The sequence below is a fragment of the Symsagittifera roscoffensis genome, chromosome 5 (genome assembly GCF_963678635.1).
Source record: "Symsagittifera roscoffensis chromosome 5, txSymRosc1.1, whole genome shotgun sequence".
NCBI lineage: Eukaryota > Metazoa > Xenacoelomorpha > Acoela > Convolutidae > Symsagittifera > Symsagittifera roscoffensis.
Window position 1 is genome coordinate 7560042 of NC_087066.1, and position 23085 is coordinate 7583126.

The window sequence follows — 23085 nt, forward strand, 5'->3', positions numbered from 1 at the left end:
TTCAGAATACCTTTCGGTTTGTCATCCGAGATTGGATGTCATGTGGACAGGGATTTAAATATGGTGAAGAGTCAAATCATGAGGACAAAAGTCCGTTCCTGTAAACTGCATTTAACTGCAACTCTTTGATGGCGGCTATCTAAAATGTTTTTTTTTATTTTTAATTCTCTTCTCTTAAATTTACTTTTATTTAAATTTTCACATACCTACCAATAAATTTTCCTATACCTTTACTTTAAATTATCTATTTTCATTCACAAGTGGCGATTAAACGAACTTGTGTCGGCGTGATAAAAGCCTTACACAACCGCAGTTGATTGAATTGAGAAGACTTTATCACCCAATTCGCCGCCGAGAAATATGAAGTTTTAACAAGTCAACTCATAAAAAAATCACATTTGCAAATAAAGCTTGAAAAATTGATTTTGCTCCTTTATAAATTGATAATTTAATTGATTAAACATTCTGAAACTTTGGAATTAAATCTAAGTAGCTCGAATAAAACTAATTTTTTATGTCAAAAACGAAAACAAATTAGGAGGTCAAACTGTGCACTGTATAGGCGCACAGTTTTGTGTCTGCATGTATGTTCCTGGATTCCAGAGGCAAGTCTTTAAACATGTTCAAATTTTGTCGGAACAATCAAAGAAATAGAAAGAACAAAAGAAGCACAAAGGAGGGTCCTATTTGTGGAATCCGCTGACATTTCCCAAAAAGCACAGTTTGGCCTCGTAGAGAAAAAAATCACAAACGAAAACAAAAAAAATAATTGTACGCTTTTACCTGGAACCTTTTTATAGATGGTCTCATAAAATACGCGAAAAGCTGTTTATACTCAAAGCCATTTTTAAACAGATTTAAAATTACACGTTCATTTCGACTTTCGAAAAGAAAATGGAATATTTGTTCTCGGTATGATTTTTTTCTCTTCAGAATTGGTTTTGAGTATTAACAGCTTTTTGCGTAGTTTATGAGACTATATATAAAACAAATTCCAAGTAAAAGCGTACAATTGTTTTTTTCTTCGTTTGTGATTTGTTCTCTACGAGGCCAAAGTGTGCTTTTTGGGAAACGTAAGCGGATTCCGCAAAAAGGACGCTCCCTTTGTGCTTCTTTTGTTTTTTCAATTTCTTTGATCGTTGCGACAAAACTTGAACATGTTTAAAGACTTGCCTCTGGAATCCAGGAACGTACAGACACAAAATTGTGACTTTTAGACTAATTATTTTTGAACTGAAAATTTCTACGCCATCTGAAAAGTATATATGATCTGAGTTCATTTTTAAAAAAAGTTTAAACCTGTTGCCAAAGTTTGTTTGATTATGCGTTTCAAAAAATTTCTAATTTGGGAGAATTATTGTGCCATCTTATTTGCTTTTGCGGCCATTTAATTCAGCTCACAAATATTTTCAGTTTTCCTGCTATCTGTAGTTTTTAATTCAATACTAGACACTAATTGCGTCACCTCATTTTTTTGCATAGCGTATGGTGGATTTCAATGGTGCATAGACTTCAAAATTTTAAAAGATAACAAACTATCGAATTTTATTGCTCAGACGTCAAGGGGTAGTAGAAACGCTGTGTTTTGCACTGATGCGAGCAGCTGTGTTTAAAGTAAAATTTGAAAAAAAATTTTGCTTAAAAAGCTGGATTTAAATTTAAATTTGAGTAAAAAATTTTGATCTCAATGAGCAGATTTCTTTTTGTATAAACTCCTTCAATTTTTTTTAAGTTTGCGACCCTAAAAGTACCAAAAAAGCCATTACAAAATGATGTAATTGATGAAACAGTTTTTAGCCGGATTAGATGACTGTTTATGCGGTAATAAGGCACGACATATTTTGCTCAATAATTTTTCACAAATTGGCCTTACATAAATATAGTTGGTGTCAGGACATTTGTTTCTTTCAGATGCTACAAAAAGCCCTAATGTTTCATCCTTTTTTCGAAAATAGGACATTGATTAGAGAGTTGGATCACAGAATGTTGGACCAAAACCATTTAAAAAATTCTAGAAAAACAGTTTTTGTTTCTAAATGAGTGTCGTTTTTTTTGCGTGAAGTCATGATAGAATTTTACAATTGCGATGAAATTTAATGAACTAAGCTCAATTGACAACAGTTGTATCGACATAATTAGAAATTTTTTGAATGGCACTTAAAAAATGTTCATTTCTTACAACAGTTCTTTCGCAAGATATCTGAAAAAAAATATATTCAAAAATTTTACAGTTTTCTTACCGCAATAATTGTGTTTGGGACGTTCTCTGCTACCTGCATGAAAGCGGGCTGTTTTTAAAATGAAATCATTGGGAAATATACGTATGCCTGAATGTTACATAAAGCAAAATGCAAGACTTCCCGTTTGGTTAATTCGCGAGTGTATGGCAGTCACTTATGCCATTTTTGTATTTCTTGCATGTCCGCCTAATTAAGGATAAAAACTGATTCGATGAACCTCGAATTGATTTCGAATTTTTGAGGTTGAAATTGAAAAAGTGCACCACTTTCTAATGGTGTCGTTTAACCATTATGACGAGTAACATTTTGAACAGGGCTCGTTCTTTGCTCAGGGTTAGCCATCTTCATCTCGCTTTAAAAAACCAGGTCATAACGAAATCTTTCAAACGTCTTTTTCAAAAGAACGATTGATTGTAAAATCTGAACAACTCTTATAAGTAAAAGTGAACAGGTCAGATTAAACGAGGCACAACCATTTTTTTCACTTGCACTTTTATTTGCTACTTTATCAATCTTTTATGTAATTGATTATTCATTCAATTTGAACGGTTCAACTTTTCAAAATGCGCATGCGAAGTTCATTCACGAGCTAGCTAGTTTGTTTCAATGAGCCATATTGGAGAGCCGCCCATATAACGAATAACTTAGACTCATAGAAAAAACATACAACAACTTACTTTCAAATTTTTATGCTTCGCATCATAGTTTTTGATCGCTGTTTGTATAATAATATCATCTTTAGTAACCTCTGTTTTGGAAACAATTCTTACACATTTTTCTAATATAACCAACATAAAAATAAACAAACAAGCATGCTCAAACCAACGTTCCTCGCCTATTTTGTGTTAGTTTTCCAAGTTATGTCCCAATTCATATGCATTTACACTGCCTTTACATCACGATGGGTTTTGGGAGACAGCAACTGCAACAATACCTGTGGTTTAACCCAAGCCCTCACCCGGGCTAATTTCTCCTTCTCACCTGCAAACGTGACTAATATCGCCCAAAATAATCTCTCAATTATTGAGAGCGTTTTCCTGAACGAATCGGATTCGTACAAGAAGACTTGTGAGTTCGCGCCTGCGATTCTTCCGACTATTGAAAGCTTGTTTCCGCGTCAAAACACGACTCAGGACGAGACAGAAAGTACAACGGTGCAACCCGGGGATGAAAGTACCGCAATTCAAGGTTAATTGGTCAGTTTTAAAGACAAAGCAATAATAAGAAATAGCCGGGAGTTTTAATCATAGAAGCTCAACATCTGCTAAAGCACAAAAAATTCATTTACAACGTCAATGTTTTTACAGCTTTCAGAACATTTTTATTCTTTTTTTTTGGATTAACCAAGTGTTTGGAATCGATACTCGCTAGATCTTGGCAGACTCGGTTTTGTTCACAGTATTTAAAAAAAGTGTAGAAAAAAGGGGATGGAGCTAACCAGCATTGAGAAGATCGACCCAACTCCCTTCAAATAAAAAGTTAATCTTTTCCAATCTTTGCTTTTATTCTGCAATAAGATTTTCGCTCAAATTGAAAGGTCTCTTTTTCTTTCTAACATTTGAATGAAAATTTTTTTTAAATTTATGCCTTCAAGGGCGCTTCAAAGACACCAGACTTCTCAGAGTCAGACAAATCTTCTTTTTTGAGGGATTTAAAATAATGGAAGGCGGCTTTTGAGCAGTTACTTTGCAGATGTAAATTGGCAAAATTTGTAGAAAATCAGCAAGCGAGCTCTCATTCACCTGAAATCCTTTTGAAGCTCCCAAAAATCATTCGAAGTCCAGTTTTTGCAAGAACTGCCCCGAATATTTTGCCATTGTTTCAATAATGAAAACCAGAGAACATTTTTTAATGAAGTAGAGAGTGGTGTTCACAAAATTTTGTTATCAGCTGTTTTGAATCTTTTGAGCCTTACCGAAGCCCAAAATGACCATATTTGACAAAACATTGACAAAATTGATATACGAACTTTCCCAAAGCAGTAAGCTGACCTTATTTTGGAAAAAAAACTTTGCGCCGCTGGCAATTTTTGAAACAAAAACAGGCCAAAAAGGCCATTTTTAGGCATTGTTTGGAACGTTTTGACCCACTTCTTTTTTTTGGTCGAATCCTTGAGGAAGCGGGGGTGTGGCATTCTCCTGAATCCGCTCCTAACACGAACTATTTATCTAAATGTATATCTGCATAGCAGAAATCTGCAGAAAAAGTAAGGCCTTGTAAAAAGCAAGGGCTTCAAATTTTCACTGAGAATTGAAACGACTAGTCGATAGAAAAAAAATGTTCGATCAGCTAAACAATCCCCCCCCCCCCCTCCTATGGCATATATTAAAGTATTAAAGAATCCCCCTGAAAATACAAACAGTAAATTAATTGGCACTAGAGTTTTTTAGTGACCATTTTAATTTTGCTGATTTGATGATCGGTCGAACATTTGCTAATTTAATCTTACCTAATCAGAGGCGGATTTAGATTTTTATCGAGAGGGGGGGGGGGGGGGAGTGCGGACTTTCAAAAATTCTGTCGACCGTACTCATAAATTCTGTCGACCGTCCTCCCATGCACTTAAACTTAACAATCTCCCCTTTCTGAAACGAGAATTGTTAAGTAGATCCATTTTGTTGGAAATAGTCAGCTTAAGTTTGTACCTTCTCCGAGAAATTTGAGTATTGGTTATTTTTTGACAGTGCATGAATTATCTTGCGTTCAGTTCAAAGTTCAGTTCAAAGTCTGCGTTCAGTTCAAAGTTTCTCATTATTTTTCGGTTTGCTGTATCTCATTTTTCGGCTGACAAGTTCAATGTTATCATTGTTCTCGTTGATGAAATTAACACTGAAATACCCGTCAAACCGGGCGCACATTACAATTGAAAACCCATCCCCTTACAAAAGCCCACTTTCTTCATGCTGTATTTGACGGGTTAATATAGAAAAATAGTTTAGGGCTTCAAAAATGATAGACAGAGGTAAGGTTTCTTTCATTCTTGTCTGCTCGCGGAATTTTCCAATCTAATGGACCTGAAAAGAAAACGTCAGACAGATAGATTTTTCCTCATAAAGCGGAACTTACTCATCCACTATTTCTAAAAACAGGAAATTGTCGGAGGGAATGCGGGTAAATTAGCTAACTAAAATCCATTTCCATAATTGACATTTGAAACACACTTGACCGCGTGCCCAGATTAAATTTCAGCAAAATGGCTCTCACAACAAGAATGGCCGGTTGCTCTGAGAGTAGGACAGAAAGTTCCGACCACAGATTTAGAGATTTAGAGAAAATCAGTACTTTTCCAAATTGTGTCGTTTTTACCCGTGGTGTTAGGAGATAAATAAGAAATATTCAAAAAGTTTTCAAAATATTTTTTTGTAAATATTTTTCGAATTTTTTCAAATTTTGCAAATTTACTGGTCTGGCGTTAATTCCAGCAATAATGAAAAATAACGTTCGAATCTCATCTTCTTCTTCGGCAACAAAATGGGAATTTTTAATTGTGGTATCAAATTTCTAAATTACGGTTTCCAGCCACTTGTTTCCAGCTTTGTTCTTCTGAAACGTTTTTTTTTTCAATCAAAACACAAGACTAATCGTATCATGCCAAAATTTTGAATAGTCTGACTGCCCTTTGAAATCAAAGAATTGATTTTTTTAATCCTCTTTTAGGTAATCCTCAGGGGCAGTATAAAAAACAAACGTCTGTTAGCAAATTATTTAGACTCCACTTATTTACCATCATTATTTTGAGCCAGATTAGTTCAATATTTATGATAGCGTTTGTCAAAAATTGAAAAAATGTGCGCACGACCTAATAGACATTTTTTACAAACCAACAAACTCACGAAAATCAGCGACTGTATTTCTAATTTCTTTTTTAGAATACCATTTTTTTCAGCTGGTTTTTAAAGTTTTTGTTCTGAAAATACAAACAGTAAATTAATTGGCACTAGAGTTTTTTAGTGACCATTTTAATTTTGCTGATTTGATGATCGGTCGAACATTTGCTAATTTAATCTTACCTAATCAGAGGCGGATTTAGAAAGGTTTTTATCGAGAGGGGGGGGGGGGGGGGGGAGTGCGGACTTTCAAAAATTCTGTCGACCGTACTCATAAATTCTGTCGACCGTCCTCCCATGCACTTAACAATCAGTCTTTTAAAATCTGAGAAAAACGAAACTGTTTTCAATTTTTTTTCCAATTTTTTGGATTGGTATTTTTTTAAACGATCCAATTCAGTTCTGCGAAAAGAACTCCAGCATCGTCGGTTTCAACCATCTTTTATAGTTCGAAATTGCTTATTGACAAATTTAGCAACCAGATTTGAATTATCTGGTCAAAAGTGTGTTGAATTTGTTGATTAATTATACCAGTTACAATAGTTACTTCAAAAAAGATTTCAAAGATTTGAAAAAATTACAGTTTTTGAAAGTAACACAAACAAAAAGATCGAATCGAAAATGAACCGAAGTTCAACAACAGAAATTTTTTGAAAATCTTTTTCCAGCAAGAGTGTGTATTCTTACATTAGTTGCTCCCACTTCTTCATTGATTTTTTATCACTATGCACCATTGAAGTTCTTTGAAAAAAGCAGCATCAAATTGCTCAAAAAAAAGCACCACTCGCATCCCCACTTTTCAACGAACAGTTAAAAGAACTAATTGATGTACAAAGTCATCTCCAGAAGAGAGGTTTAAAACAGTTTAGCAACAACTTCATGCTTTTAAAAAGTCTTACACAAAATTCGAAAAAAAAAGATGAGAAAAAATTTTCTTCATTTTATCCGCCCAAAAACTAATGCAAAATTCAAGGAAAGAAACTTACGTGTGGTAATTAAAAGCAAATTGTATGCCTCAAATCACTCTGAAAGAATTTTTTGACGCTTCACGAGAAAAAATTTATCGCGCGTTAGTTACCCCAATTTGAATAATAGTCGTCAAACTAGTCCAGTTTTGAACCATTATAGCTTTGTGAGAAATGATCACAGGTAGAAAATCGGTTTAAATATGAATTCCAGCTAGGATTGCTTAGTCTGTCAAAATTGCTTGGTTTGTCAAAAATGCTTAGTTAAAGAGCCGACATTTGACGGATCAAAAATCACCCCAAGCATAAATATTCCGCACTTTCTTCAACAGTCACTACAATTAGCAAAAGAACAGTTTAATTATGACTTTGCTGCATTCTGATTGGTCAAAAACTCCTCACGGTTTTTTTTGCGGCTGTTCAACCAATCGCCTTATCTTGCAGCCGAAATTATTTCAGAATAACGTAAATTACATCAGAATTACGTAACAATTGCATAAAAAAGTGACTATTTGCGTAGCAAAAAAAAAACATTCGGCTTGTTGAATTGGTTTTTTTTTCAGTTTCCTAGTCTTTCAGTTTGAAAAAATTTGACCAGTTTAATCTATTTAACAACCCCTTTTGAAAGAAAGTAAGGGGGAGATTGCTAGTAGGTGTGCAATTTATCCTATCGTGAGACAATTCTGACCGTAACTCTGACCTATATAAATAAAAACTGAACCATAATTGCGTCATTTTTAAAACAAAATTAAGGTTCTATAGATGATCTTCATTTCTGACTTCGATAAAAGGATGATTGGGCCAAGTGAACAGTATTCCCCCCTAATTCAGTGTAGGAGGGAGATTGTTCATTTGGTTGAAAGTAAGGTTTTTCGGTCAGTAGTTTTTCTAACGTAGTTCCTTAGGCCTTGAAATTGCCCCTTTAATTTTAGGTGGAGGATTGTTCACATGGGCCCAATGATTTAATTATGTGAATGATAAAAGAAAAAAGAAGAAAAAACGAAAAATTGAAAAAAAAAAGTTTTGTGCAACACAACAATAATTACTTCATCCAAAAATCCATTCGGTGAACAGTTCTCGCACATATTACATAAAACCTTCCCGTTTCTTTTTTGGCGAAGTCATATTGTGACAACAACAACCAGGATCAAAACTGCAAAAACAACATGCGAATCTGTTAATTTTTTCTTTTTCTCTCGTTGACCATAGATTTCTAGACCGGCTTCTGAATTAAACTCGACAAAAATTGTCAAAAATTTGTTTTAAAGATCATGTTTACGTTTTGAGACTATTATAGTTTAAAAGGATTCCTATTTCCTTTTTAAAAAGGAAAAAAATCTATAAAAACTAGTGGAGATTTCCGACGGCATTAGAGAAAATTCCTAATTTCATCAAATAAGGAAAACAAATCTTTGTTCCTCTAAATGATTCGTGTTCTAATCACTTTTCTTATCATATAGAAATTTGATAGTGTTTATTTATATACTTGAACACGCCGTCAAATTTGAAATTTTTCTTGTTCACTCCTGGACAAAAACTAATTTTAGAATGATAATGAAATTTAGATTGAATGCTGGTCAGCTTATTGTATCAAATAAAAATTAAGGACGTTTTTTCGGCTTTTCGTGTATTCGGCTCACTTATCCAAAAGATTTACAATCATTCCTTTTTGGAACTACACAATAGAAAGAAAACTTCCACAGTGGGAGGGCTGGAAAGTGGTCATATGTGTTCAATCAAAAAAGGGGGAATCTATTTTTGGAAGCAGGTGTGTCAAAATTGACATTTATCCCCTTTTACAACGCCACAATACCCCCGTTTACAATTGAACGAAACAAGCATGAGAACTCAAAGCGTATACGTCTCAGATGGCACCTCATATGGTATTTAAAAAAAGAAACTGTGTTACGATGTCATTATAAGCATTTTAAAAGTATTTTATATGCGAAATAAAAGCAAAAAATTCTTTTGTATCTTATAGGTCAAATTGACCAATGTTTTTGTCCTAAGGCTTCAAAAATTCAGGAGGGAAATCAATTTGAACTGGTTCATCAACTTGATTATATGTACTTACTTTTTAAAAATACTTTTAAAAATAAAGTGAAACGAAATTTAAAAAGTATACATGTACTTCTGTATGCGGTAAGATGCTTCGCCTAACAGAACAATCAAAAATTTCCAACATTCATTCATCGTCTCAATAATTCACCCTCCCCCTCCCCCCTTCCGTTTCCTCTGCCTCAACATCTTCTAATCCTCTGACTCAAGGATTATCTGCATGACAGCTGCGTGATTAAGATAACTGCGTGACAGGCACTTGAAAACATTAAAACTCATTCAGGATTATAATCAGCGTTAAGAATTATTGAACTCCATTTTTGAAAAAAATATATATTTTTTCACTTTCTGAACTACATTTGTTTTACTTTCTTTCTGAATAAGAAGGAATAGTTGCGAAGATTCGATCGTCTTCAGTTTTCCTTCCGTAAAGTTAAATGTTTGAAATCCGAACCTATCCAAGAGTTTTTTACAGGATGTTAAAATAGGGTTTTTTTTATCTTCATCATCGGCGATAGATATTTCTATAGTTTGAACTGTTCTCGAAAATCAAAAATCACTTTTTTCGGTTTATTAAGAAGCTTCAAGTGATCACATATTTCAATGTTTCTGCATCAATCTCTGGATGAATCTCCACCGGGATGAATTATGCAACCAAACTGAATGAAAAATTAATCGATGTTTAAGTCCTGCGCTGCGCTCTAAATCGAGCTGCTGTCATTTTCGTCTGTTTCTTAAGTGTTTTTCACGTCAGTCTTTGAAGGTTGCAATGGTTTCAGTTCTTCTTGAAAAGTCTATTTGAAATAACATATTTTATTGACTTCAATGGCAACGGCTTCATTTGAGACAACGGCTTCAAACGAACCGATCACTGATTAATGAAACACATGAAAAACAGCACTGGCTAAGCAACAAACTGTTTTGTTGGACCTGCTAGTTCTATAAAAATAATCCTCAAGAAAAATAAGCAAGATTGCTGGTATCAGGGCGAGACTTTGAATGCTACAACTGCCCTCTAACGTCGATCAAAAGCTTTAATGCTAAAGCGTAATTTTTAAGTTTTTAGTTTTATCCCCCCACATTTTATTTTCAGACTAAACTAAATGTTTCGCGGTTGGTAACGTTATATTTATAACAAACTGCTTGCCTCACTATATTTTGGAGTGATTTAACTCGACGCTAAAGCTTCAAATGTATAAAGAAAGTCGTGCGCGTTGGTTATCTCAAAATGAATTATAGTCATCAAAGTAGTCCCAAATCCAGAGTTCTTCTACTTTCAAAAATTAATCACTGGCGGTTTTTCTAATTTTAAGCCTCTGGTATCAATTTTTTGCACGTTTTATACAAAACTTATTCAAAAATTTCTAGTTAAAAAGTCCAACTTTTTCTGGAGAAAAAAACTACCTCGAGCAAACACATTCCGTCATTTATTTTTTTTAAAAACCGAGTAATAAATTTGCAATAGATTCTATGCGTGTCCTATGTATACAAACTTTTGTGTTTTTTGTTACAATCTGAATTTACTTTCAAAATTTAATTTTCAATGGAGCTCAATTTTTTTAAAGAAACTGCACCTAAAGTTTTAGTTTAGAAGATCGATTATAATTTTCTAAGCTCTCTTTTTCAACTTCAACTCTCATCAAATAACCTATTGATCTAATCATCTCAGTTTACAATTTAACATCGTCAAAAATGGTGTCAATCAAAGAAGTTTTTTGAAAATCAAAAAACGACAATCAAATTGATGAAAATTGAAAGATAAAAAACACCAAATTATTGAAGATAATCGGTCCTTTTTTACCATTAGGATTTTTTGAAAAATTAAATGATGTGGTGTAATATTTTTTTCAGAAATCAGAAAAAGTTAAAATTGTTCAGTGTCGAAAAAACCTATATGCAAAACTTTGTTTGACTCCATTTAGATTTCAGTGGCTCAATTACCGAGTCAGTTTAGGCCAGTGAAAATCAATGAATACTGTTAACCATTTGTCGGAGGTTTTGTTTGTCGGTAAGCGGTAAGTCATTTTTTTAAGATAAAATAAGATTGCTCAAATTAGGACGAAGCCCCGAAGGTTCCGACTGCCGTTTAAGATCTATCGAGCAGTAATAGCACAAAAAAAACTAAAGGTAAAGTAACCATGATTTTTTTTGAGTTTTTTTGTAAAAATCATCCCTCCTCACGCCATATAAAGTACAAAAAGATAGATTTTGCTCCTAGCATCAAACCAATGGTTTATGGCAAATCAGATTTCTTCAATCAATTTGGAACGATTTCTAAGACGGATTAAATCTCCGCTTACGCGGTAATATTGCGCATCAAAAAATATTGCGCGTTAACCGCCTAAAGTGGTCAAAATTGCAATATTTAAGCCCCCTTAACTTTTTATAGAAATGATTGCAGGTAAAATAAAACCTGCTCGAAACAACAAAACTTTTTGATTGATGTAAAAAAAAGTTCCGTCAAAAATGGCTAGTTAAAAAGACAAAAAACCACCCCGAGCACAAACATTTCGTTACTTTCATTAAGAAAGTCGAAACAAAAATCCAGTGTTTGTGAGGTGGAATGGGTTCGTTCAAATTCACAGTTTCAAAAAAAAGTATTTTCAAAACAATTTGAAAAGGATAGATCTAAACTTTTGTCTTTTATTGTATTTTGATTATAATAATAAAACTAAATGATCACATGCATTAGCATCCTACAAGTCCCATGTTATTGAAAATGCGCTGGATTGAAAATTTGAAGAGACTTTTTTAAAGAAATTGCAACAGGAGCTCAGATTAAAGTTCACAGAAGTAGAAAAAACGGCGCATTATTTTCGATTTTACCTCCAAAAAATGTTTACTTTCTTTTTTTTACTGAAAATGCAAGTGTTTCAACGGTCTTATTAGTTTCCAGCCGGAGCCGCTCATTTTTGTGTCCGAGATCTTGAAATGCAATAAACTTATTAAACTTCACACTAGAGTGCAATTAAATTGAAATTGTAATTTTGATAGTTCCGACATTATAATTGTGAAACCACTTGAAAGATGATAATGATCTAAGCCAAAATTAAAACAATTTTTGACTGAAAATTTTACTTTAAAAATTTGGCGCAATGAAAATGCGAATATGGGACAATCAAGGCCACCACCTGCTTGTATTTTGCTATTAACAGGCAATGTACGCTAACCTCCCTCTCTCGGTCCCAATAACTTAAAATCTTTTTTATAAAAACTTTAAAATTTGAAATACTTTTGGTCGGATAATCATGCAGCCACCTATTCTCGTTTTTCTCCCAATTTTGTTTAGTTTTTAACTCTTTTTGACTGTTTGTTGTCTAAGTTTTCCAATCCAATGCTCATCGAGCTTCACATGAGTCTTGCTGCGTTTTTTGAGGCCTTGACTAAAACCAGCCTTAAATCATAGAAATTTGTCGGAATTTTTATTTTTGTAAGCCATTTTTTACAGATTTTGGTGAGTCCCAATTGTTTTTGCCAGTATTCTCGTTTGCTGTAGCATCTCAAAAAAAATAGGACAAGAGGTTTTTTTCCGACTTCCGAAAAAAGTATTGAAAAACATTTAGCTCTGTGTGGTTCTAGTTTGAACTTTGAAACCAACAATCTTCTACTGAATTTTTTTTTACTATCAAACAGATATTGATAAATTGAACTCAAAATCAAGACACTTTTGCTAAAACTAAGGGGCTCGAAAGTGCCAATTTTGGTTGACTAGTGCTTGCATTCTTCAAAAAAGTGCTTGAATTTCTTTAAAATGTGCGTGTATGGACGCACAATTAAAACATTGTGTGACGTGGAAGTTAGGGGAAAATTTACGTTTTTTTTTTCATTTTTCCATCAAGGAACCAGTACAGCCAAAAAATAGATAAGTTTAAATTCATGATGAGCATAAATGAGACTTGTCTTTGTATGATCTTAGTGTTTCAATTATAAGAATACTGCTGTAATAAAAAAGAGGACTGCTGTTTTGACCTTCAAATGGAGCACTTCAATTCGGGCAGGTTTTTAGTTCATGTTGCTTGTTCGAATAACCTTCTGTATGTTGTACGTTTTGATCCCAACTTACCACCTTATTCATTTTTTCATTCGTCGTCAACAGCTACCTAGACTGAAAAGTATTGCAATATTTTCACTATAATTAGGTTTAGCCTCACCCATTATTGTTTAGTTGATTTAAAATCCACCCCCCTGAATATATGCACAGAGTAGAGACAGATCAAAGGAAAAAATAAATTAGAAAACAGTCCAAATCCCTCCTATAGTAGATTTGGTGCCTCGCTCCCAAATTCTAATTTAGGTGATGCATTTCAGTCCAAATAAATCTATAAAATTACCATGAGTTTATAAAGCCATACTTCTAGCAAAGTTAATAGAAAAAAAAGAGAGATAAAATTTATTCTTTCTTTCAATTTGCATCCAAGAAAAGAAATCTGTTTTGAGTGGAATACAAAGTACTGTCTAATTATATACAGAAGTAGGCGGAGGATTAGATTTCTTTATCAGTTAAGTGGAATATTTTGGTGGTAAATTGTAATCAGGAAACGTTTTCACCAATAATCACTTACAGTTCGTTCAACATGTTTGAGAGTGGATTTTCAACTTAAGTTTAGGAGGTCGCATTTATAGAAAAGAATGCTTCGAAAACCTATGGCGTGAACAGCTATATTGAAAATAAAAAAAATCGGAGGACTCGCTAGGAGCGCCTCGAGATTGTCTAATTTTTATCTATTTTCTTGCAATGAGATAGTACGAATTATCAGATGGGGGCGATTTCACAATTTGTTCTAGCAGAGTTTTCAAAAACACGTGTTTATGAGTCATCTCTCCTTTCATCAATTTTTAAGTTATTGAATCTAATCTTTTTGCAATAACTAAGCAAAAAATGTGCCAAATTCTGATGATAAAGTAAACTAGGCTGCTCGTATCAGGGCGAAGCCCTGAATGTTCCGACTGCTTTTTAAGGTCTATGGAGCAGTAATAACTTGAAAATATTGGTGTCACTTAACAAATTGGTCAGGACTTATAACACAAAAAAAGTTTTAGCAAAGTTCTCTCAGTGTCGAAAAACTGGTAGGACTTTTTTCCTTTTTCAGAACAACTTACGCAAAAACTGATTGAAAACCTGGCCTTCTACTTGTTACGTTAAAATAAGTATTGTTAGAGATATTTCATGCATTCTGTCTTTATTAAATTTCAGTTTTTAGAAAAAAAATTACTAGAAAATTTCGATTTTTTAAAAAAAAGTGTTTTTTTGGCATTAATGAAAAATTCGTTATTTTGGATTTTTGTCAAAAGTTGGCCGGAACATTCTGTGTTAGTTTTCAGCAGCCGGATATCTTTAGTTTTGGTTCCGACTCGAAAAAGTATTCTAATTTTTTTTCAGAAAGTCGAGATAAACTGGTGTCAATGGCTCCGTTATTTAGACTATTTTTACCGATTGAGCTTCGGAATTAAACAATTTTACTCCCCGTCTTGATGCTTATTGCATTTGGGATATTACTTTCTCATTTGCTGGTCAAAAACAGTAGAAATACTTCAAAAAATCCCAATATTCTTTTTGAAAAAACTTAAGTTCAAGTTGTTTTTGCTTTAGTTAGCGTGGTTGGAGTATTCTGTGGTAACTGCACAGTAACGATTTTTACTTTTTAACAATTGTTCCGGAGTTAAGGTAAAGAAGCTTAATTTTTGATCGAAATTATTGCTGACAAACTTATTTGAGTTCTTAAAGTTTATTAAACAATTGGGTTGAGCTTTCGGCATTAGTTTTGTTTAGAGCTTCGGCATTAAAATGATGAACTGAAGAGGGTTGAGCTTCGGCATTAAATTGATGAACTGAAATGGGTTGAGCTTCGGCATTGAAATGATGAACTGAAATGAGTTGACCTTCGGCATTAGAATGATGAACTGAAGCCAATGTTCATCAGTCAAACTTGTAATCTACCAAGTGTTCTGTCAATTATCCTGTTCTAAGATACCGACAAGGTCTCGAAAGGGTGTTTTGAAAACCTTTTTGTCAAAAAATTTTTCAAGTCAACCAAAATGTTACAACAATCAAGCGAGAAACCCTCGGAAAACTGGAAAAAAAACCTTCATCACAATAAATTCTCATTCCTGCCTCGAAAATTTCCGGCCTGGAAAATTTTCTGGAAGTAGGGATCAGTCTAAAAAATACCATGAAATAAAAAATGCAGACCTAAAGAGCTATAACACTAAAAACTGCAGAGCAGTGAAATTGTCAGTGGCAAATTCTTAAAAGCTAGCGAACAGAAATGGTCGCTCAATTGATGCACTCCGAATGATTACTGATCAACTAACCTACGCCAATGAAATGAGCAGATTTTCAAATGGTGTACCGGATGAAAGCATTCGTGGGGTTGTTTCGCTCTTGCGACCAGAGCTTCTATCACAACTCCTCCTTCCCTGACATGGTCAGGTGTAGGTGGGGGGAATCGGGTCTCGTCACCTCACCCGTGCGAACTGACATGGAACGAACTGAGGCCATTCTGATGACGGGTATTTCTCATTTCAAGGCCGTGTATTTTAGCAGAAAAGCTTACCAAATGTGCCAGAAGTTAGGAGCTTAAGTATAAAGTTGTCGTTTTGGAAAAATTTGGGAGATCTTTGAATCACGCTATGCCAAAAGTTAGGAGCTTAAGTAAAAACTTGTCAATTTAGTGAACTTTTTGAAGCTCATTGGTTCAAAACTACGACATATTTTTTTCCAACTTCAGTGCATTTAGATTTTGTATATCAAGCTAGAAAATTGGATAAAAAAGGCTACAGGGAAAAAAAGAGCTGAAGCTCCCTCCCCTACCATCACCCCCACCCCTACTGCACCGAAGTGCCTGGATTATTTTTAAAAAAAAATTGTTTTAAAGTTTGCAGCTTGAGCGTGGTATTATTGAAGACAGAAAATGTAGGGGGGAATTGATGAGAAAAACCCTCTCGTGGTTGCGACAGCAATTGTGGCTTCTCTGGTGTTCGTCATTTTATACCTGCTGTCTGAAGTTCTGCGCGTGCTGGAGTACAACTTCCGCTTTGAGAAATTCATCTACGGAGCTAGTGTGTTCATGTCTATTGTCCAGTGGATACTCTGTCTGCTGGCTGCACTGCTCGGAACATCCGCCATGGAAGACGTCATTAAGGTAAGTTATCGGAGCAGTCTGTCAAACATACTCTTAATGACTGTATGGTCTATTAATGGATTGAGTTTAAAATTTTGAACGTTTTGTAGAAAAATAAGAAAAAAGTTTTGATTAATTTTTTGAATAGTGCGGCTCCAGAAAAAGTTTGTGAAACAAAAAAAACTGCATTTTTGCTGCTTTTGAAATAGTTTTTATTTAAACGGACCTCAATTTTTTCCTCAACAAAAAACTGGCAAACCCTTGGCAAAAAAACTGTGATTAAAATCAAGATTTAACAAATTTTGGCTCCCAAAAGAAGGTAATTTTATCTATACAACGGCTAGTTGATGCAACGAGCACTCCTGGATAATTCCAAAACTTTTTTGACTGCACTTTTCCTAAGTTTTAAAATTTTAAAATTTCGGGCAATTTTGGTTGCAAAAAGATATCAACGGTTTTGGAACATCATTAACACAACCATCCCATCATTTTTTAAAAAATATTAGGTCATCAACTTGGACACTGGTGCTGAAAATGTTTAAATTTCTTGGGAAACTGAAAAAAAGCGAGAATTGATTACCAAGTTTTCGAAAGTTTCAATGTTTAATTATCTATAGGTCATCGAATTGGAGGCTGGTTCGGACGTCTGTTTCGTAGTGGAGAAGGAGTTCGCCTCGTACATGTTGTGGGTGATGCTGGGTTTCAACTCCATCCCTCTCCTCATCTCCGTTGCGCTATTCGCCACATTCATCGCCAACAGAACCATCCAGAGGAAGCACAGAACGGCACCCTCTGTCGCCACTAGATAGATCCAACACCCCCAACCCCCCTCCAACCCATTGCCTATACGCTTCTTCAAAACGAAGGCCCCTACAGATAGATTACCGACACTTCTACACTTCATCAATACGATATACTGCTTATGCAACGTCAACCTCACTTAGAAAACGAAATTTAGAAAGTTACAAATGATTACTAGCAGATAAAATTAACATGGTTTTGAGATTTACATTCATAACCTATAACCTATAACACGCTACCAAAAGCGACTGCCAATTAACGGCAGGGTTACGACGGCAAACAAAATTTAACAAGACTGCTCGTATCAGGGCAAAGCCCTGAATGTTCCGACTGCCTTATAGGGTTTATGGAGCAGTAATAACATTAAAAAGTTCAATGAAATAAAACAAAATGGAAAAAAAAATTCTAAAATTTGAAAACTTTTATAAAAATAATCCCCCCACACGGAATATAAAGTACAAAAGGATAGATTTCGCTCCTTGTAACAAATCAATTATGGCAAATAGGCTGCTTTTAACCAATTTGGAACGATTTCTAAGATGGATTAAATCTCCGCTTACACGTTAATAGCGCGAAATATATCGCGCGTTAATTGTCCCAAATTGGCCAAAGTGGCAATCTTTAAACATCCGTAACTTTACAAAAATTAATCACAGGTGAAATATCTTTTCAAATTTGAGCTGAGGACAACAATACCTTTCGAATGATATGAAAAAAAATTCCGTCAAAAATGGCTAGTTAAAAAGTCGAAATTTGTCTGAAGAAAAAAAACCCACCCCGAGCACAAATATTCCGCTACTTTCGTATCGAAAGTCGGAACAAAAAGCAACCAAAAGTTTTATTGGGATGTTTCAAGGTTGAATATCACCAAAAAATAAAACTTGGCGCGGTATTACTTACCTAAAAATAACTTGAACTTTTCAAGGTTGAATATCATTAACTAAATATATCTTAGCGCCGTATTACTTCCCTAAATATTACTTGAATGTTTTAAGGCTGAATATCATTAACTAAATGTTACTTAGCATTACCACTTACACAACTCGTACACAATCTGCAAATTACATATTAAACCTAGAAAATTTAGCATGCATGCCACGAAAATGACTTCGACGGAAAAATAATTAAAAAAAATGGCAAACTTATGCACGAGATTATTAGTTTCAGAGAACATTTCTGTCAATCGAAGGTTTTCAGTGAACATTTATGTCATACGGTAGCGGATTTAGGGGAAGGGGGGTATTCCATCCTCTGCGGCGCAAGAAATGAGGCCAAAACAAGGTCATTTTAGTGCTTTGGGAGAGCTCGGAAAATCATTTTGGTCGTCCTACAAAAAATCAACTATGTTCTCCCTCTCGAGATAATCCTAGATCCGCCCCTCTTGTCAGCGAACATTGATTGATTTTTAATTTGTGATTTTCTTTTTGTTCCGACTTTCGAAACGAAAGTAACGGAATATTTGCGCTCGGGGAGGTTTTTTTTCTTCAGACAAATTTCGACTTTTCAAGCAGCCATTTAGACTGAATTTTTTAAATCATTTATGAGGTAGTGTTGTCCTGAAGTTAAATTTGAAAATTTATTTTACCTGAGATCATTTTTTGTAAAGTTATGGGGATTTATGGGTTTATGGGGGTTATCGCCAATTTGGGACAATTAACGCGCGATTTTTTTGGCATTATTAACGCGTAAGCGGAGATTTAATCCGTCTTGAAAATTGTTCCAAATTGGTTGAAGGAAGCTTATTTGCCATATCTGATTTCTTACTAGGAGTTAAATCTATCACTTTGGGAGATGGTTTTCACCAAAATCTCAAATTTTGAAGAAAAAAAAATCATTTTTTCGTTTCATTTTGATAAATTTATTTTTTTCATGTTATTACTGCTCCATAGACTTTAAAAAGCAATTGGAACACTCAGGGCTTTGCCTTGATTATGAGCAGTTTGTTGTTCAGACTTTTGTACCGAAACTAATGGAATATTTTTGCTCGGTATGGGTTATTTTCTCTTTACACAAATTTCGACTTATTAACTAGCCATTTTTGATGGAGTTTTTTTTTCAATCAAATAGTATTGTTGTCTTGAGTTTAAATTTGAAAAAATATTTCACCTGTGATCATTTTTCGCAAAGTTATGGGGGTTTGAAGTTTACCATTTTGGCCAATTCGAGACAATCAACGCGCGATATGTTTAGCGTTATAAACGAGTAAGCGGAGATTTAATCCGTCTTAGAAATTGTTCCAAATTGGTTAAAGGAAGCTAATTAGCCATAACTGATTTGTTACTTGGAGCAGAATTTATCACCTTGTACTTAATATGGCGTGTGGGGGGATAATTAACACAAAAAAAAATCTCAAATTAAAAAAAATTCTCTTTTTATTTTTATTCTATTTAATTTTTTTATGCTCTTCCGCTCCATAGATCTTAAAATGCAGTCAGAACATTTAGGGCTTCGCACACTTTATAACATCTTTAAAAAGTTAAACTAATCGATTAATCGATATTAATTGATTTCGCTGTTTTCAAAAAAACTATTATTTTTCCTATTTTTTGGAGACCACAGTACAGTAATGGAGCCCTGCGCTCCTCCCCCTTCTGATGGATTCGACAACCTAGCCACCAAAAGGATCTATTTTTGGAGATTTTTCTAGGAAACTCAATGTGGCTGACCGGTTTTGACCTTGGGCGCTTATATATACTAACTTTGAGTCGGGAGCGCGTTCCAAAAAAATCAAATTGTTGGCCAAAATATTCCAAAAGGTCATTTTCTCAATTTTTTAAAAAAAAAAAATAGTGTGCGGCGTCAAAATAGTCAAAATAGTGTCTGTATTGTGATTTGGGAGAGCTCGATAATTCAGATAATTCGGACATAGGAAATCATGTAAATTTAAAAACTTGGTAAATTGAAAGTAAAAATTTTTTATAGTCTTTTTCAGATATATGAAACAAAAAGTATTTCCGCTATTAAGATTTGCTCACACTGAAGTGTTCAAACTGTTATGTTATGTCCTAATTGGTGCTTTGATGCCAATAGCCACATGAGAGTAATTAGGAAGCCGATTTCACTGTTTTGTTGAGGTTTTGGCTGTTCTGGAAATTTGTGCTAAAATGTTTCTTGATGAAATATTACTGAAAGATGTTTTATTTCTTTTGATACGATACAGTTTTTTGCTAGTTGAATCCGACGCAAAATTGATGCAAAACCTATTGAAGATGCAAGCAAAGCAGTGATTTGTTCAGGGTAGTATTTTGGTGTAACTGTTTCAGATAGTAAATTTTTGATCAAAAATTTGAACAAAAAGAGTGACTATAATCGGAAAGCTTTTGATCTCTTGAGGTCATAATTAAAAATTTATATCATTTGTTTTTATTTTTCGCTAAGATATCAGCCAGTTTGACGAGTTTGTGATTGTTAAAGCACGATATATTTTATGCTTTTAACGTATGAGCGGCAATATAATTGTTCCGACTTTCGAAGAAAGTTCAGAAAGTGCTGACCCCCTTGGGTGGTTTTCTTATTTATTCAATTTTCGACCTTTTAACTATATTAGTTGTGTTTTTTCTAAGAAATTATACCATCTGAAATATATTGTTATAATGAGCTCAAAATGATAAGGATATTCTATCTGCTATCATTTTTTTTTGTAAAATTACGGAGGTTTGAAAATTACTAAACCCGCAATTAAATGCCTTTTTAAAACACGTGTACATGTAAAAAATTGCGTTACAAATTGAATTGAGGTAAATAGCTTAGATCTATTTAAAATAATACGAACTGCTAATTGAAGTCTTTGTATTTCACAGAGCGTGCGGGGGGAGGCAAACTGAAACAAAATAGAAAAAAAAATTTAATTTTTTTTCGTCAGTTATTCAACCGCAATACTTTTGTGTTAGCCTTACAATGCAGTCGAAACTTTCATGGTTTATCATGAGATCAGTCAAAACTAACTCGAAAATTTTGTAAGCCAATGCTGGAATAATTGTAACGCTTAAAACTAAATGCGTGAGTTGGTTTTGTTAAGCCAATGTAAAGCAAAATTTCGATTGATTCAACAAAACAAAGAGTCGCTTGCTTTTTTCATACTGTTCTATTACGATCGTGTTTCTGAAATGTGTAAAACTTTCATTGATATGATTTTTTGAATATATAGTGATTTTATTTTTTACAGTGTTTAAAATTTTTATTTTGAATTTTATGCTAGTCTAAGCAACGCTAGTCAAAATTCATTTTAAAATTTGCCGTGCTGTTCATTAATACACTGCCGTTTTTTGCGCTTACGCTCGTTTAAAATACAGAGCTTGTTGGCGTTGAGGGCGCCGAACGGAAAGTTGAACATGTGGCTCGTATACAATTGGTGCAGCAATAACGCTTGGAAATAGTTTTTGTGTCCACATTGACAAAATTATTCAGCATTCAATCTCTTGTGTATGGCATTACAATTTATATAACACCGTGAGTAGAAATTTTTGCTCTGGAATTGTGTAACAAGTGTTTTTCCACATTTTTTTTCATAAACTTGTACAATTCGCATCAAAGTTTTATCCTGTTCAGAGCCGAACCCAAGCTGACAAAAAATGCATTGTAAAACAATTCCATACAATCAAAAAAATGCTTGTTTTACGATATCATACAATTTCATAAATTAACATGTATACAAAGTTAGCTTTATAAGCTTTTTTGCCATAAAATGGAATTTTATGATAGCCATTTTTTTTCCATACTACGAAACCGTTTGACAAGTTTTTTTTTCACATAAATTTTGTCTTTTTCTGTGTGTTTGTGTTTTGCCCTGAAACCTAACGACCAACAATTTTCTCAAACAAGAAAACCAACAGGCTGAATGGCCTTAAAATTGCAGACTAAACTACGTGTTGATAGATACCAACTTAAACTTAAAACAAAAATATAACAAAAAGTATTCAAATTTTGTATACGTCTACAAGGCCTCTTTTTCAAGAAAAACTGAGAAATTCAGAAATTGAAAATTGTGGCCCGTTTTTTGGACTGATTCAAGCTATAATCCAAAACTGAAAAATGCAAATTCAGCCGTCACAGAGAAGCTTCATTGCAATTTTTGATTCTATAACTGTTAAAAAGAGTGCTCAGACTATGTTTTACGCAAATTTTTTTGTTCATGTATTTAGCTTAGCAAATAAATTGAGACTAAACAATTTATTTTTCAGTTTTAGAAATTTTAAATGGAAAAATTGCTTATTATACAACTTTCATTAATAAAAACATTATTTTGAACATTTTTTTTCGAAAAAAAAAGAAAAGTTTTGATGACCAATAAAATCTCCTTCAAATGAAACTCAAGGTAAACTCATTTAAGTTTACGTAAAAACCCTTTTAGAAATTTTTATGAAAATCAAGAGAACCCATGCATGGACTTGTATGATAATTTTTTTCAGGGAAATGCTTAAAAAGCATTTTTTGTGTGGTGATCAACCTGGAAAAATAACAAAAAACGGCCTCAGTTAGTAAGAAACAATGAGAAACGTAGGTGTTGCCAATCTCAAAAGCAAATTGTTTCGAGATTTGCTTATCATTAAGCTGCCTTCTTTAGTTTTTGCTAATTCATTGAAGGCTCTAAATGCTAGTTTTCTTTTACGGCTTTTAAATAATATTTTTATTTAGCTACTGACGACATATTGAGTTCAACAAAAAAGAAAAAAATTGAATAATCTCTCGTACAAAAAAATACATTTTAAAAATGTTGGGTGTGGCTGGGCTGCAGTAGCAAAATGCTTTGAACGATTTTAATTTGTATGTAGATTTAAGTTTTACATTAAACTCACAACTTATTTCGTAACTTAGAAAAATTGCTCATCTTACAATTTTCTCATTGATAAAGCTCCTTGTAATCAATTTTTTTAAATGCTTTTGTTCAGAATTGAAACAGTGATGTGAAAATCGGTGTTTTGCTGAGCAGAAAAAGGCTAGTTAACAATTTTCAATACTTTCGTTAGAAGTGCAAGTTTTTACAATTTATTCTATCAAAATTTGCAACCACTGAAAACATTAATTTGCTGTTCAGTTTCAGTTTTTTTGCGCATTTTAAATTTTGTTGCTCAAT

General features: G+C 33.7%; 1 protein-coding gene across 1 annotated transcript; it reads left to right on the top strand.

Annotated features, from left to right (window-relative positions):
• The first annotated feature begins 2858 nt into the window (after positions 1-2858).
• Positions 2859-17220, top strand: LOC134845778 (uncharacterized). The gene is made up of 4 exons (XM_063862859.1): positions 2859-3428; positions 15424-15600; positions 16048-16232; positions 16829-17220. Exons 1-4 carry the CDS (start codon positions 3053-3055, stop codon positions 17018-17020), a joined length of 930 nt encoding a protein of 309 aa, XP_063718929.1. The 5' UTR covers positions 2859-3052; the 3' UTR covers positions 17021-17220.
• The last annotated feature ends 5865 nt before the right edge of the window (positions 17221-23085 follow it).

Coding starts and splice junctions, on each gene's coding strand:
- LOC134845778 (XM_063862859.1), top strand. CDS start 3,053: ATGCTCAAACCAACGTTCCTCGCCTATTTTGTGTTAGTTTTCCAAGTT. Junction 3,429..15,423: donor TGAAAGTACCGCAATTCAAG/GTTAATTGGTCA, acceptor TGAAATGAGCAG/ATTTTCAAATGGTGTACCGG. Junction 16,233..16,828: donor CCATGGAAGACGTCATTAAG/GTAAGTTATCGG, acceptor AATTATCTATAG/GTCATCGAATTGGAGGCTGG.